Raw genomic sequence first — 18,496 nt, forward strand, 5'->3', positions numbered from 1 at the left:
GGTATTGGGAGGTCCTAAACTTCCTAACGGTGCCATACAATCACATTCTGGTGCAACGAAGAGTCAGAATTAATGGAAACGAGTCCTTAACTGACATAGACTAAGAATAACTAGCAAGATGTCCTATAGTTGTCTACGTGAGATGCGGTGGACCTGGATGCGACATTTAATGGGGGGAAATAGGGGGAGGTCGGGTCTACAGAGTGTTGTTTACAGAAAATGGGACTAGGGAATGGGGGATTGGGGATAGTTGGGAAGTATTGAGGAAATAGGGGAATATTTACAAGCGGATATGGATGGATGCAAATCCCATATCCGCAACAATATATATATATATATATATATATATATATATATATATATTATATATATATATATATATATATATATATATATATATATATATATATATACATATATATATATATATATATATATATATATATATATATATATATATATATATATATATATATGAAAGTTTTTGTTTGTTTGTTTGTTTGTCTGCACGCGGTAATCTCCTGTACGGTGAAAGATAGGAGGAAACGTCTGAAACAAAAAATGTCGGGATGGGCCCCGGGAAGGTTATAGGCTAGATGGCGAGGCCGGTCGAGGCCGCCTCGGCCAGGCTGGGCCCATTTCGCAATTAAAAGCTGAGCTGAATTATAGTAGTCTATCTTCTACGGCCGCGAGTAAAAGCTGAATTACAGTAGTAAATTCATTCAAAAATCACTAAAAATGTCAGGACTGGTCCTGGGAAGGTTATAGGCTAGGTGACGAGGTCGGTTGAGGCCGCCTCGGCTGGGCGGGGCCCATTTCGCAATAAAAAAATTTGCCGAATTGTAGTAGTCAATCTTCTACCGCCACGAGTAAAAGCTGAATTATCGTAGTCAATCTACTACGGCCACGAGTAAAAGCTGAATTATAGTAGTCAATCTTCTACGGCCGCGAGTAAAAGTTGAATTATAGCAGTAAATGAACGAAATGCGGCCGCGGCCAGATAGTCAAACTACGCTGCTTCGCAATGCCGCGTTTTATTCCTTTTTAGACCAGAAGATTAAATTCATTCAAAAAGAACCCGGGCAAAGCTGAGTGCATTCAGGTAGTACTGTATATATTAGGTATGCATGAAATGGACTTACATCCTTCCCTTTGCATACGTAATACTATATGACCCACACATAGTATTGAGGGAATGTTATGGCAGGTCAGAATATTTGTGTTTCTCTCATCAGTTATGAAGAAATTAACTGTGTACAGATGTAGCTGCAGTGGCTTAATGGATTTGCAGATCAATGGGCCTGGCAACTTCTGAAACATATTCGATGGGAATCAAAAGGAAGTTCATCACCAATTTTTGTATGAATCTCCTCATCACTATTCGATTAGTGTCATAAAATTATGTTTTTGATGTTTTTAACCCCACAGTGGGAATAATGCTTACTAGTTGAATGTTTAATAAATCACGCCAACTCCATATTCAGGTTAATTGAATATAATACTCCACATAGTGCATACGCATGATATATGTTGTGTTGTGTTGTGTTGTTCGAGTAACCAAATTAGGCTCTATTCTTCAGGTCGACTCACCCATGTGATAACCTTGACAAACACGTGCCCATGGATCACAGCGCTGTGAAATCCAGCTCCTGCAATGTGCAGGGAAACCAAGGATGGTGCCGCGTCAATATGCTGCGCTGGTCAGCTGGACGTTACTACAGGCTCTGGGTAGAGGGTTCAAACGCAATTGGGGTTAACTACTCCTCCATTTCCTGTCACAGTCTTTGGGATATAGGTAAGAATTTCCAGAAACATGATAATTGTTAATTGCAGATTCACATGCACAAATAGCTTGTTTTTGATCGGAGTATGAAGAAATACCCAGACATGGTGGCATAATCATTGGAGCATCCACTCTGAATCTGGGAGGTCGGTGGCTCAATTCCCTGGCCGAGCCATACCAAAGACTTCCTATTAAGAAATGGTGCGTGCTGCTTCCTGGCTTGATGCTCAGCATTTAAAAGGATAGAGCGCAGACAAACAATGCTGGGAAGACAACGGCAAAACACCCGGTGCAACCCTTGCCAAAATGCTTCGGCAGCACCAACTCTCTGTTGTCGTTGATGTTGTTGTTATTGTACACCGCACCTTTCCTATGCAATCCCCAGGTGCTGCATAACGTCATTGCCGGGCACCGAAGGGGGCTCGGCAGTGACGCACGCTGAAAGGGAGTACTCAGTTTTCACTCTGGTTGTTTGTTTTCTTACTTTCTTGTTGTACACCGCTCCTTTCCTATGCCATCTCCAGGCATTGCAAATCGTCATTGCCGGGCACCAAAGGGGGCTCGGCAGTGACGCACGCTGAAAGAGAGTACTCAGTTTTCACTCTGGTTTCTTGTTTGTTGTACACCGCTCCTTTCCTATGCCATCTCCAGGCATTGCAAATCGTCATTGCCGGGCACCAAAGGGGGCTCGGCAGTGACGCACGCTGAAAGAGAGTACTCAGTTTTCACTCTGGTTTCTTGTTTGTTGTACACCGCTCCTTTCCTATGCCACCTCCAGGCATTGCAAATCGTCATTGCCGGGCACCGAAGGGGGCTCGGCAGTGACGCACGCTGAAAGAGAGTACTCAGTTTTCACTCTGGTTTCTTGTTTGTTTTCTTGGTTGTCCGGACAATATCTCAGCCATCCTTTGAGCTAGGAAGCTGAAATTTCGGCACAGTAGTGAGCAAGTCCTTTGTCAAATACGGTATTTTTTGTTTTTTGAATAATCAATTAATTGAGGAGTTATTTAATTATTAGCGTTTAATTAAGTACTTATTTAATTAATTAAATTTCATTTCTCTTCTGACCATTATTAACTCAGGCACCTTTTGAGTTAGGAAGCTGATATTTGGACATGCCAATGACCAGGTGATTTGGCTGCAAAGGATATTTTTGATTTATTAATTAATCAATTAATCGATTAATTATTTAATTATTCGATTAATGACAAAAAAAATTTTTTTTTTTAAGTTACAGATTCTGATGAAATAGTGGTAGTTTATGTGTTCTCTGACCAAATTGATTAATAATTTAATTTTTTTATGATTATTATTTATTTATTTTCATTATTAATCATTTATTTATTTTCTTTCTCATTTGGCCAATATCTCAGGCACCTTTTGAGCTGGGAAGCTAATATTTGGACATGAGTGACCAAGTGATGTGGCTATCAAGGATATTTTTGATTTATTGATTAATCATTTCATCTATTAAGTATTTATTGATTAATCGATTAATTATTTATTGAGTAATCAATTAATTATTTAATTTTTTATAAATGACTTATTTAATTAAATTTCTAAAAGATACATCTTCGGATGAAGCACTAGTGGTTTAGTTATGCGATTAGCCAATTGATTATGAAAATATTTTGTGATAATCTTTTATTGATTTTAATTATACAATTAATCAATCAATTAGTGTACACCTCTCCCTCCCAATGCAGCCTCAATGAGCTGCACTGCGGTATTGCCGGGCGCCGGAGGCGCCCCGGCAATGCCGCGCTGCAGCATATTTAATTATTTGGCATGGGGCGGTGTACTTTGAATGTATGTGTACTTGTTTTCTTGTTTTCTTGGTTGTCCGGGCGATATCTCAGCCATCCTTTGAGCGAGGAAGCTGAAATTTCGGCACAATAGTGAGCAAGTCCTTTGTCAAAAACGGTATTTTTTGTTTTTTGATTAATCAATTCATTGATGAGTTATTTAATTATTAGCGATTAATTAAGTACTTATTTAATTAATTAAATTTCCTTTCTCTTCTGACCATTAACTCAGGCACCTTTTGAGTTAGGAAGCTGATATTTGCACATGCCAATGACCAGGTGATTTGGCTGCAAACACTATTTTTGATTTATTAATTAATCAATTAATCGATTAATTATTTAATTATTTGATTAATGACTAAATTTTTTTTTTTTTTTAAGTTACAGATTCTGATGAAATGGTGGTGGTTTATGTGTTCTCTGACCGAATTGATTAATAATTTAATTTTTTTATGATTATTATTTATTTATTTTCATTATTAATCATTTATTTATTTTCTTTCTCATTTGGCCAATATCTCAGGCACCTTTTGAGCTGGGAAGCTAACATTTGGACATGACTGTGACCAAGGGATGTGGCTATCAAGGATATTTTTGATTTATTGATTAATCATTTAATCGATTAATTATTTATTGATTAATCGATTAATTAATTATTTATTGATGAATAAATTAATTATTTAATTTTTTATTAATGACTTATTTAATTACATTTCTAAAAGATACATCTTCGGATGAAGCACTAGTGGTTTAGTTATGCTATTAGCCAATTGATTAAGAAAATATTTTGTGATAGTCTTATTGATTTTAATTATACAATTAATCAATCAATTAGTGTACACCTCTCCTTCCCAATGCAGCCTATATGAGCTGCACTGCGGTATTGCCGGGCGCCTAAGGCGCCCCGGCAATGCCGCGCTGTAGGATATTTAATTATTTGGCATGCGGGCGGTGTACTTTGAATGTATGTGTACTTGTTGTACACCGCTCCTTTCCTATGCCACCTCCAGGCATTGCAAATCGTCATTGCCGGGCACCGAAGGGGGCTTGGCAGTGACGCACGCTGAAAGAGAGTACTCAGTTTTCACTCTGGTTTCTTGTTTGTTTGTTTTCTTGTTTCCTTGGTTGTCCGGACGATATCTCAGCCATCCTTTGAGCTAGGAAGCTGAAATTTCGGCACAATAGTGAGCAAGTCCTTTGTCAAAAACGGTATTTTTTGTTTTTTGATTAATCAATTAATTGAGGAGTTATTTAATTATTAGCGTTTAATTAAGTACTTATTTAATTAATTAAATTTCATTTCTCTTCTGACCATTATTAACTCAGGCACCTTTTGAGTTAGGAAGCTGATATTTGGACATGCCAATGACCAGGTGATTTGGCTGCAAAGGATATTTTTGATTTATTAATTAATCAATTAATCGATTAATTATTTAATTATTCGATTAATGACAAAAAAAAATTTTTTTTTTAAAGTTACAGATTCTGATGAAATAGTGGTAGTTTATGTGTTCTCTGACCAAATTGATTAATAATTTAATTTTTTTATGATTATTATTTATTTATTTTCATTATTAATCATTTATTTATTTTCTTTCTCATTTGGCCAATATCTCAGGCACCTTTTGAGCTGGGAAGCTAATATTTGGACATGAGTGACCAAGTGATGTGGCTATCAAGGATATTTTTGATTTATTGATTAATCATTTCATCTATTAAGTATTTATTGATTAATCGATTAATTATTTATTGAGTAATCAATTAATTATTTAATTTTTTATAAATGACTTATTTAATTAAATTTCTAAAAGATACATCTTCGGATGAAGCACTAGTGCTTTAGGTATGCTATTTGTTTTCTTTCTTGGTTGTCCGGACGATATCTCAGCCATCCTTTGAGCTAGGAAGCTGAAATTTCGGCACAGTCGTGAGCAAGTCCTTTGTCAAATACGGTATTTTTTGTTTTTTGAATAATCAATTAATTGAGGAGTTATTTAATTATTAGCGTTTAATTAAGTACTTATTTAATTAATTAAATTTCATTTCTCTTCTGACCATTATTAACTCAGGCACCTTTTGAGTTAGGAAGCTGATATTTGGACATGCCAATGACCAGGTGATTTGGCTGCAAAGGATATTTTTGATTTATTAATTAATCAATTAATCGATTAATTATTTAATTATTCGATTAATGACCCAAAAAAATTTTTTTTTTAAGTTACAGATTCTGATGAAATAGTGGTAGTTTATGTGTTCTCTGACCAAATTGATTACCAATTTAATTTTTTTATGATTATTATTTATTTATTTTCATTATTAATCATTTATTTATTTTCTTTCTCATTTGGCCAATATCTCAGGCACCTTTTGAGCTGGGAAGCTAATATTTGGACATAAGTGACCAAGTGATGTGGCTATCAAGGATATTTTTGATTTATTGATTAATCATTTCATCTATTAATTATTTATTGATTAATCGATTAATTATTTATTGAGTAATCAATTAATTATTTAATTTTTTATAAATGACTTATTTAATTAAATTTCTAAAAGATACATCTTCGGATGAAGCACTAGTGGTTTAGTTATGCGATTAGCCAATTGATTATGAAAATATTTTGTGATAATCTTTTATTGATTTTAATTATACAATTAATCAATCAATTAGTGTACACCTCTCCCTCCCAATGCAGCCTTAATGAGCTGCACTGCGGTATTGCCGGGCGCCGGAGGCGCCCCGGCAATGCCGCGCTGCAGCATATTTAATTATTTGGCATGGGGCGGTGTACTTTGAATGTATGTGTACTTGTTTTCTTCTTTGTTTGTTTGTCCGAGCGATATCTCAGCCATCCTTTGAGCTAGGCAGCTGATATTTCGGCACAATAGTGAGTACGTCCTTTGTCAAAAACGGTATTTTTTGTTTTTTGATTCATCAATTAATCAATTAATTGATGAGTTATTTATTTATTAACGATTAATTAAGTACTTATACATTTCCTTTCTGTTCTGCCCATTAACTCAGGCACCTTTTGAGCTATGAAGCTGATATTTGGACATGCCAATGACCAGGTGATTTGGCTGCAAAGGCTATTTTTGATTTATTGATTAATCAATTAATTCCAGATAGCGAAAGAGAGGTGTGATGTGATGGGGGTGAGTTGCTTGAAGGATGAAGTGGGACAAATCGTTGTCGACCCAGATGGAATTAAAGGAAGATGGAAAAGATATATGGAAATGCTGTTGAATACAGAGAATGAATGGGATGGCAACATAGAGAGTAACCCAGTTTTAGGACCGGCAGAGAAGATAACTGAGAAGAAAGTTGAGGAAGCGATAAAAGCAATGAAGAGTAGAAAAGTGGGAGGGCCGACGGGAGTTGTGGGAGATATGTTGAAGGCAGCAGGAAGTTGGGGTGTGAAGAGAATGACAGAGATCTGTAATCTGGTGGTGAAAGAAGGCCGCATTCCAGTGGCTTGGGAACTGAGTACCCTCGTCCCTCTATACAAGGGGAAAGGTGACCCTCTGGAGTGTGGCTTGTACCGAGCGATAAAGTTATTGGAGCATGGAATGAAGGTACTGGAAAGGGTGTTGGAGAGGAGGATAAGGAAGAAAGTGAAGATCGACGAAATGCAGTTTGGATTTATGCCAGGAAGAGGGACGACAGACGCGCTTTTCATTGTGAAGCAGTTGCAGGAGAAGCACATGGAGAAGAGGAAGAAGTTATTTCTTGGGTTTGTTGATCTGGAGAAAGCATTCGATAGGGTTCCACGCAAAGTATTGACATGGGCATTGAGGAAGTTAGGAGTGGAGGAATGGTTGATCAGAGTAGTGATGGCAATGTACAAAAGAGCGCGCACAGCTGTAAGGACGAAGGACGGGAACAGTGGTGAGTTTGAGGTGAAGGTGGCAGTGCATCAGGGGTCGGTACTAAGTCCACTACTATTTGTAGATGTGATGGAGGTGCTGGCTCAGAACGTAAAGGAGGGTTTACCATGGGAGTTGTTGTATGCAGATGATCTGGTGTTGATTGCGGAAAGTATGGATGGACTGAAGGAAAAGATGAACAAGTGGAAGGAATGTATTGAGACAAAAGGTCTGAAGGTGAATATCGGAAAGACGAAGGTGATGGCAAGTGGTAAAGCATGTGGTGAGGTGGAAAGAACTGGGAAGTGGGCGCTGTGTGCAGGAAGGGTGTCGGAGTGAACTCCATTCAATGTACAATGTGCGCTGAGTGGGTTCCTCAAAAATGTAGTCGTCTGAGAGGGTCATTAACCATTGTGGCAGCTACATTCAAATGTAAGGTGTGCACAGAGGGAGATGCAGATGGAGGAAATGTTGAGTTGGTTCTTGGAGACGGCGGGAAGCTGGAAGGTGTGAAAACATTTTGCTACCTCGGAGACATGCTGAATGGAGAAGGTGGATCCGACTCGGCAACGGTTGCTGGAGTGAGATGTGCATGGAAGAAGTTTCGGGAACTGAGTGGCGTGCTGATGAGGAGGGGAGTGTCGTTGAAGCTGAAGGGAAAGGTGTATGCTGCATGTGTGAGAAGTGTTATGATTTATGGGAGCGAGACATATGTTATGAACGTAGAGCAGCAACGAAGGTTGGAAAGGGTGGAAATGCGAATGGTTCGATGGATGTGTGGAGTATCGTTGAGAGAGAGGAAGACAAATGATGAATTGCGAAAGATGATGGGAATAGAGCCTGTGATTGATGCTGTGAAGAGGAACAGGTTGAGATGGCTTCGTCATGTGTTGAGGAAGGATGAAAGTGACTGGTTGAGAAGAGTGATGGAAATGAATGTTGAAGGAAGTAGAGGATGGGGAAGACCGAGAAAGACTTGGCTAAATATGGTGGAAGAAGAAATGCGGGCAAGGGGGTTAACAAGGAGAGATGCAGAAAATAGGGCAAAATGGAGAAGATTGTCATGGGGACTGCAAGGCTAACCCCCGCTCTAGCAGGGAAAATGGCCTTAAAATGCATGTTGTTGTTTTGTTTTGATTAATCAATTAATCGATTAATTATTTAATTATTTGATTAATGACTAATTTTTTCTTTTTGTTACAGATTCAGATGAAATGGTGGTGGTTTATGTATTCTATGAGCCAATTGATTAACTATTTAATTTTTTTTGGATTACTATTTATTTATTTTCATTATTAATCATTTATTTATTTTCTTTCTCATCTGGGCAATATCTCAGGCACCTTTTGAGCGAGGAAGCTAATATTTGGACATGACAGTGACCAGGTGATGTGGCTATAAAGGATATTTTTGATTTATTGATTAATCATCTAATCGATTAATTATTTATTGATTAATCAATGAATTTTTTAATTTTTTATTAATGACTTATTTAATTAAATTTCTTAAGATACATCTTCGGATGAAGCACTCGTGGTTTAGTTATGCTATTAGCCAATTGATTAAGAAAAATTTTTGTGATAATATTTTATTGATTTTAATTATGCAATTAATCAATCAATTATTGCACACCTCTCCCTCCCAATGCACTCTCTATAAGCTGCACTGCGGTATTGCCGGGCGCCGGAGGTGCCCCGGCAATGCCGCGCTTAAGGATATTTAATTATTTGGCATGGGGCAGTGTACTTTGAATGTATCTTTACTTGTTGTTATTATTATTATTGTTGTTGTTGTATAGCCCCAGACAGTACTCTCGAACAAGCCTGCAGCACAGAGACAGCCGATCGATCTCCCAGGAGCGACCCAGAGATCCCTCCCTCACATCTGGGATGGTGTACCCCCTGCCTTCACCAAGTCAGGGCCAAGAGAGAGAGAGAGAGAGAGAGAGAGAGAGAGAGAGAGAGAGAGAGAGAGAGAGAGAAGGGAAGAGAGAAGGAAGAGAGAAGGAAGAGCGAAGGAAGAGAGAAGGAAGAGAGAAGGAAGAGAGAAGGAAGAGAGAAGAGGGAAAGGGCCGGTCCGTGGGGACCGATTGGCACTCTGACTGTAACTGCGGTTCTCTGACGAATCCTGGCAGCAGAGAAGAATGGGGAAGATTTTGCCCCAGACCTGCATTGGGCAGTACAACCACCACGAAGAGGCGTCCCCAATAGTTGTCCAACTCTATGTAATAGAGTAATGTACATCAAATCAAATCAAAATGTAAAAAGATCAAATCTATTGTGGAAATGTATTCAGTTCAACAGTGTGAACTTCGGAAATGATTTACTACCAGCTGGCTTTTTTTTTTCTTTTTTCTTTTTTTTTTGTGTACAAGATCGAGGCTCGTGTAAGAGCTAACATTAATCACAAAAAACATAAACGGAAACAAAAAACATATAATAAAGGGAGTGGGAGACAAGATGGGGAGAGAGAGGGGGGCACACAAGTACAACAGCAGAGAACAGGGACATCGGGAGATCTGTGGGAGGGAGAGGGCTTGGGGGGAGGAGGCATGGGAAGGGGGGTGGGGGAGGGGGGCTGGGAGAGGTACAAAACACATGGACACTGCTAGGACTTCCAGGAAAGAAGTCGGTATTTAAAAAAGTGGATCTGGGGTGAATTAACGGGGGTAGAAAAGATCAACGTTTTGGATGGGGGAAGATAAGAGATGGTGGTGAACAGCTGTTTTAAAGACCTGGAGGGACGATTGGGATTGAAGAGTGTTTAGTGTTTAGGGCTTTGAGTGTTGAGTCAACCTCCAAAGTGCCTAAACAACTTTATATTTTTTTACAGCATAGCCCAAAGGGAACAGCCGTCCAGGACAGTGTTTGTCCGTCCGTATGTATGTATGTATGTACAGTGCATTCAGAAAGTATTCAGACCCCTTCACTTTTTTCACATTTTGTTATGTTGCAGCATTATGGTGAAATCGTTTAAATTCATTTTTTCCCTCATCAATCTACACTCAATACCCCATAATGACAAAGAGAAAACAGGATTTTAGATAGTTTTGCAAATTTATTAAAAAGAAAAAACTGAAATATCACATTGACATAAGTATTCATACCCTTTGCTATGACACTTGAAATTTAGCTCAGGTGCCTCTCATTTCTCTTGATCATCTTTGAGATGTTTCTGCACCTTGATTGGAGTCCACCTGTGGTAAATTCAATTGATTGGACATGATTTGGAAAGTCACACACCTGTCTATATAAGGTCTCAGAGCTGACAATGCATATCAGAGCAAAAACCAAGCCATGAGGTCGAAGGAACTGCCTGCAGAGCTCAGAGACAGGATTGTGTCGAGGCACAGATCTGGGGAAGCCTACAAAAAAATATTTGCTGCATTGAAGGTTCCCAAGAGCACAGTGGCCTCCATAATTCCTAAATGGAAGAAGTTTGGAACAACTAGGACTCTTCCTAGAGCTGGCCGCCCAGCCAAACTGAGCAATCGGGGGAGAAGGGCCTTGGTAATAGAGGTGACCAAGAACCCGATGGTCACTTCTGGCTGAGCTCCAGAGATCCTGTGTGGAGATGGGAGAAATTTCCAGAAGGACAACCATCACTGCAACACTCCACCGATCTGGGCTTTACGGCAGAGTGGCCAGACGGAAGCCTCTCCTCAGTGAAAGACACATGAAAGCCCGCTTGGAGTTTGCAAAAAAGCACCTAAAGGACTCTCAGACTATGAGAAACAAGATTCTGTGGTCTGATGAAAGCAAGATTGAACTGTTTGGCTTACGTCTGGCTACTCTGCCATAAAGCGCAGGTCGGTGGAGTGTTGCAGTGATGGTTGTCCTTCTGGAAGATTCTCCGATCTCCAAACAGGATCTCTGGAGCTCAGCCAGAGTGACCATCGGGTTCTTGGTCACCTCTCTTACCAAGCTCCTTCTCCCCCGATTGCTCAGTTTGGCCGGGCGGCCAGCTCGAGGAAGAGTCCTGGTTGTTCCGAACTTCTTCCATTTAAGAATTATGGAGGCCGCTGTGCTCTTGGGAACCTTCAATGCAGCAGAATTTTTTTTGTAGGCTTCCCCAAATCTGTGCCTCGACACAATACTGTCTCTGAGCTCTGCAGGCAGTTCTTTCGACCTCATGGCTTGGTTTTTGCTCTGATATGCATTGTCAGCTGTTAGACCTTATATAGACAAGTGTGTGCCTTCCCAAATCATGTCCAATCAATTGAATTTACCACAGGTGGACTCCAATCAAGGTGTCAAAACTTCTCAAAGATGATCAAGAGAAATGGGAGGCACCTGAGCTACATTTCAAGTGTCATCGCAAAGGGTCTGAATACTTATGTCAATGTGAAATGTCAGTTTTTACTTTTTAATAAAATTGCAAAACTTTCTAAAATCCTGTTTTCTCTTTGTCGTTATGGGGTATTGAGTGTGGATTGATGAGGGAAAAAATGAATTTAAACAATTTCAGCATAAGGCTGCAACATAACAAAATGAGAAAAAAGTGAAGGGGCCTGAATACTTTCTGAATGCACTGTATGTATGTAACTATGTCTCCTCATACATATACCAATCAGAGCTGAGGATCTGGTCACATGACAGGGTGATGTGATTATGTCTGATGTCATTACGGCGGCTGACTCTCCACATGCCGCCATTTTGCTCTTTTTTGCCGTTCATGCACGGAGGTATATAATAAACTGGAGAGCCAATGACGGCTGTCGGTTGAAGCTAGCGGAAGTTGCTTGGCGGCCATATTGGGAAGCCGATTGTGACATTCGTCCACATCCATCAGGGCAAGTAATACAATACACCGGACTCGAACATGCAACTAAATTGGAAGTTTATTGTTCAATAGTTGTTATTTTTCCTTAGCTATCTGATGCCAATAACTGCAAATGAGGGTTGTATAAATTACAGCACTAGGTGGTTTGCCATTGCCTTCCCACTTCGCAGTAGCAGTAGGTAGGGCAGGAAGTTGTTCAGGGTCCTGGTACGAATCCCGATCCTGGTATTTCACGGGCATGGCGACTGATCATCCTGGCGAACGTTAAGCCGGCTGTCTTGTCTGCTAGTGAAGGAGCTGGGGCTCCCACGTCGATCGGGGAATCGGAATCGGGGAATGGAAGCTGAATGACAGTTGGAAAGTGCCTGTAGCATACTTTATGATAAATGGATTGTCGGGGAAGGAACAGGCGAATTTGGTGACACAATGTCTACTAAAATTGCATGATATCGGTGCAGAGGTGGTTTCCTTAACTTGCGATGGACCGTCCGCTCATTTGACAATGTTACGTGAGCTAGGTGCCGACATCACGCCGCAGAATGTGAAACCAACATTTCCCCACCCAGCAAATCCCGAAAAGAAAATTTGTGTTGTACTCGATGCATGTCACATGCTTAAACTTGCAAGAAACTGTCTTGGATCCATGAAAATGATGGAGGATGGCAACAAAAAAGTCATCGCGTGGAAATACATCCAGGCACTCTTTGATCTGCAGAAGAGGGAAGGCTTGCGTCTGGGAAATAAGCTCTCCCGGAAACACATCGAGTGGAAGAGCAATGTCATGAAGGTGGACACAGCTGCTCAGACATTGAGCACTAGTGTGGCAGATGCAATTCGGTTTTGCAGGGACACTTTGCAACTATCAGAATTTCAGGGCAGTGAGGCTACCTGCCAATACATTGAAACATTGGACAAACTGTTTGACATTCTAAATTCTCGCAATCCATTGGCACGAAACTACAAGGCACCACTCATGACATCACGAGAAGGACTTTTCCTGCCATTCCTGGATACTGCCTACAGTTACTTGTCCAACATCAAAAACATGAATGGTCAAGTTATGACCAATACGCGTTTGAAAACCCCTTTCATTGGTTTCATGATCTGCATAGAGAGTGTCACAATTTTGTATTTCACATATGTCAAACCTGCCTCATCTCCCCTGCGATACCTGCTCACGTACAAAATGAGCCAAGACCACATTGAACTTTTCTTTGGAGCGGTCCGCATTGCATGTGGAAGTGGGAATAACCCAACGGCCCGGCAGTTTGTTGCCGCATATTAGCGCCTCTTGATGCGACATGACATCAAGTCTGCAAGTGGGAACTGTTCTGCACAGGACTCAACCAGAATCCTGAATGCGGCTTCCTTCAAGTGCGTTGCAAAGCAGGCTGTGCCTGACGAGAGTCACGACATGTTGGTGGCCAGACGATACGACCTGGAGTTGAGATCGCCGGCAAAAGAGGACCACGACTATGCGGATATTCCAAATTTTGAGCAACTTTCCATCTTTACAGAGTCATGTGTTGGCTATATTGCCGGCTATGTGGTGAGGATGGTGAGGAAGACTCTGAAGTGTAGCCAATGTCTTTCTGCATTGACCAGTAACAACGAAGAATGGCAAACCACACCAATGTACAGCCTGATTGTTACCAAGAACAGGGGTGGCCTCATAGTTCCCTCGCACAGTGTTGTTCGTGTCTGTGAGGCGACTGAACGCTGTGTCAAGAGGCTCCTGGCTGTAAGCAATGGCAAAATGCCTCGTGAAAGTGGGATAAGAGCGGCAATTTCCACTTCTGTCCTTTCTGAGGTCGGTCGGTCTACATTTGCTTCCTTGGATCGGCACATGTTTGACTGTGAGGCAGACAGCAACCATGTGTTTGCTTTAATACATTCTGTATCACAATCATACAGCAAGATACGTTTCCATCATGTTGTGAGAACACTCGATGATGACATGAAGGAAGAGCGCATCAGGAAAAAATATTGCAAACTGGTCCTGTTTGCTCACCAGTGAGGCAACACCAGAGCAAGCTGAAATATAAGAGCGACCTCATCTCTACATGGTGTGGGTGTGTTTTGTGGGTTAACTGTGAATTGTGTGGGTTAACTACATGACAGCGTTTCATGTCATTTATGTGACTGACTCACTGTTGATGTGTTGCTGACCCATGTCAGTGTAGAATAAACTCTGGTTATCATTATATCTGCGTGGTTTCTAACATCTCGGTAATAGAAACATACACATCTTAGTTACAATATAATGACTGAATTAAGTAACATCATATAACATGACAACAAATCAGATCTTTATATTGAGGAATATTATAGAACAAGCCAAAGAATGGCAAACGACGATGTACCTCAATTTTATAGATTTCTAGAAAGCTTTCGACTCCTTGCCCAGAGAAAGTCTGGGTCATAATGAAGAAATACAGCATACCTGGAAAATTAGTGAACCTTGTAAAAGCCCTTTACCAAGACTTTCAATGTGCGGTCGTCGACCAAGGTGAAACAACAGAATGGTTCAAGGTGAAGACAGGAGTTAAACAGGGGTGTAACATGTCAGGATTCTTATTCCTACTAGTGGGTGATTGGGTCATGAGAAGAACGATAAAGAACACCGAGCGGTCATTTTGGGCACTTTTTTTTCAAACAAGCTCTAAACCATTGGATTCCCCAGGAAAAATGCGTCTAGAACCAACTTCAAACTTAATGAACACCATTTCCTTAAAGAACGGGATTCTGAGCCCGAATATCAGTTCAAATATTAGTATTCTATATTAATTAAATAGTCGGCGGTCCTAGAATTCGCTCCAGCTGCATCATCAGTGCGCCACGCCTTTGCTTTGACAGGCTTACGATCGGCTTCCCAATATGGCCGCCAGACTATTTCCGGTGGCTTCACGGCGGCTAATGCTGCGAGGTGGCCAATTGGCTCTCCATATTATATACCTCCGTGCGTTCATGCCGAACATGTCGTCGAACCTGTCATGTATCACAATCGCCATGCTCTACCTTGACGTTTTTCATCAGTGTGAAACAAGCAAACCGATTGTTGAAATGACCGTCAAATATCGAAAGCATCGGCATTACGTCTCTTCCAACAATACGGTACGTATCGGCCTTCGGCACTATGCCTCACCTTCGGACTGCTTCGGACAAATTAAGCCCAGGTTTCTTAATACAGTAGTGTCATTTCTGTAGTATCGTTTTCGTAATCTATATATAAATGGAGCAAGTGTTTGTTTGTATGTATGTATGTTTGTATGTATGTATGTATGTATGTCCGCACTTCACCCATTGGTTGATGTCTGATGGGGGATTGTGATTGGATGGGGGAGGAGGGTAAGGTGGTCATGAGTATTTTTTTAGCTCGGGTGATAGTTGAAGGGGGATTGTGGGGGGAAGTGGAGTGGGGAAAAGGGGTGTGGGCTTCACCCATTGGTTGGACAACTGATCTGACCCCACCCACAAATGTAACCTGAAATACTTAACCTAAAGTACCCAGCAGACACAAAAGACCTAAAATACCTCAAAGACTGAAAAGACCCAAAAGGCCCCAAAGACCTAAAACACCCCAAAGACAGAAAAGACCCCAAAGACTAAAATGACCCAAAAGACCCCGAAGACCTAAAATATCCCAAAGACTGAAAAGACCATGAAGACCTAAAATACCCCGAAGACCGAAAAGGCCCCGAAGACCCAAAAGGCCCCAAAGACACCGAAGACCCAAAAGACTGAAAAGACCCCAAACACAGCAAAGCCCCAAAAGGCCTCGAAGTCCCAAAATACTCCAAAGACTGAACAGACCCCAAAGACAAAAAAACGCAAAAGACCCCAAAGACTGAAAATACCCAAAAGATCCCAAAGATTGAAAAGACCCCAAATACCTGAAATATTGAAAGGACCCCGAAGACCCAAAAGACTCCAAAAGACACAAAAGACCCCGAAGACCTAAAAGACTGAAAAGACCCCCAAAGGCCCAAAAGACCCTGAAGACCCAAAATACCCCAAATATCAAAAAGACCTGAAGACACAAAAGACCCCGAAGTCCTAAAAGACCTCAACACGGAAAAGACCCCGAATAACCCAAAGACTGAAAAGATCCCAAAGACCCAAAAGGCCCTGGAGATCCAAAAGACCCTGAAGACCCAAAATACCCCGAAGATCTAAAAGATCCCAACGACAGAAAACACCGAGAAGACTGCAAAGACCAAAAAGGCCTCGAAGACACAAAAGACCCCAAAAGACATTAAAAAACCCATAAATACCCTTAAAGACCCTGAAGACCAAAACACCCAAAAGACCAAAAAGGCCCTTAAAGGGGGACCCAATTTTTATTTCTTCTGAAAACCATTGACAAGCAATCACAGTCTAATTTGAAGGGGATTTTATTTTATTTGTGAAATCACAAAAGCCCTAGAGTGTCGATTTTCGAGTTTGCCAGTGACATCACATTGTGAACTCACTGTGATCCTGCTGGCAACAGTACATAGAGACAGTGAATTCCGAGCTGCTCGGATTCCGATAATGATTGGGTGTGTTGGAGGGGGCGGGGTGTGTGGGTTGGTCGTTGGTATTGTTAGCTGGGTGATGGTTGTTGGGGGATGGTGTGTGGTGGTCGTGAGTATCGTTAGTTACAGAGATAGTTGTTGGGGTATTGTGTAGTGGTGGTGAGGGGTGGTCGTGAGTATTGTTGGCTAGGGTGATGGTTGTAGGGGGTTTGTGAGGCATGGTGGAGGGGCAGCGGGGGGAGGGGGGGGGGGGAAGGGGAAGAGAGTGTAGGTTGGTCATGGGTACTGTTAGCTAGGGTGATGGTTGATGGTTTGGGATGCCTCAAAACCCAAGGCCACCCAAGTTGAACAGAGATGGTGTGGGATGGTATCAAGTATCAAGCTGGGAAGGCAGTTTGAGTGCATCATCGGTCTTTTATTGCGCAGCCGGGAAAAACACAAGCCCCCAGCGTAGGCCCAGCTTCGTCTGCCATGCAGTATGCCCCGCCTCTTTTATGACCGCACTTCCAGTTAATCCCATGCAATAATATATAACATCTCCCCCCTCCCATTGACTGTGAAAATGCATCCTACAAGCATACAAATGCATACAAGAATGCAAACATACAAAATTGCAAATGCAAAATTGAATGCAAAAAGTGAATTGAATGAAATTGAAATTCGAATGCAAAATGCATATAAGAATATTAGCTCCAAGTCAAAAAAAAAGAAAAAAGTCATGCTGTAGGCGTAATAGTCATAGGCGCCTTTCGAACTCTGGATGATCGTCGGGGTGCAAATCCGCCACACGGCCCCACTGGTGGTGCTGCAACAGCGTTATTGGGGTCAGCCTCAGGGAGTGGTGCAGTACTATCTGCGGCAACAATGTCGCTGTTCACATGTTCAGGAAGTGGCGAGATATCATTTGTGAAAATGACAGGATCATAGGACCAATACCGGACATGATCAAGGTGCCTCCGGACGACTTGATTGGTCTCTAGTTTGATAACGTAGGACAATGATCCCTCATTTTTGTGAACCCGCCCTGGTAACCAAACCATTCCGCGACCAAAGTTTCTCACAAACACCGGGTCCCCGATCTTTATAGAGCGCTGTACAGCATGTTTGTCATGGTGAAGTCTCTGTTTCCACTGATTTTGATACACGACCGACACCATGTCTGGTCTTAGACAATCCAGTCGTGTACGCAAACGTCGTTTCATCAGCAGCTCAGCCGGTGTCACCCTTGTTGTTGTGTGGGGAGTGATTTGGTGAGCGAAAAGCAAACGTGATAGTCTGGTCTGAAGGCTTCCGCCGGGTATCTTACTTAGACCAGACTTGACGAAACTCACAGAGCTTTCAGATAGTCCATTTGAAGCTTGATGGTGTGGGCTCACAAACTTGTGAATTATACCATTCAGGCAGGTGAATTCAGTGAATTTGGTACTTGAGAAACAGGTTCCATTGTCAGTGACGAACAATCGTGGCAAACCATGAGTGGCAAAGCACTGGCGCAGCCTCTCTATGGTAGCGTGTGAGGTTGCTGTATGTGCTACATAGTCGTCGATCCATTTAGTGTGAGCATCCGTAACAACAAGGATCATACGGCCTTCGATGGGTCCAGCAGGGTCAAGCTGAGTCCTCTGCCATGGTTCAGTGGGCCATTCCCAGGGGCGTAATGGTGCCTTAGCAGGGGCATTTCAACTGCTTTGGCATGGATAACAATGTTTCACACACTGTTCGATGTTAGAGTCGAGGTGAGGCCA

The 18,496-nt window shown here is 41.5% G+C and overlaps 1 protein-coding gene across 1 annotated transcript in view; it reads left to right on the forward strand.

Annotated features, from left to right (window-relative positions):
• LOC137424820 (interleukin-6 receptor subunit beta) overlaps nucleotides 1-18,496 on the forward strand; it is a 133,027-nt gene that overhangs the window by 54,654 nt on the left and 59,877 nt on the right. Inside the window, exon 5 of the mRNA XM_078774367.1 lies at nucleotides 1,581-1,795. Coding sequence (XP_078630493.1) covers nucleotides 1,581-1,795 — 215 coding nt within the window. The remainder of the gene's footprint in view (nucleotides 1-1,580; nucleotides 1,796-18,496) is intronic.

Source organism: Myxine glutinosa, chromosome 1 (genome assembly GCF_964187855.1).
Source record: "Myxine glutinosa chromosome 1, kmMyxGlut1.1, whole genome shotgun sequence".
Classification (NCBI taxonomy): domain Eukaryota; kingdom Metazoa; phylum Chordata; class Myxini; order Myxiniformes; family Myxinidae; genus Myxine; species Myxine glutinosa.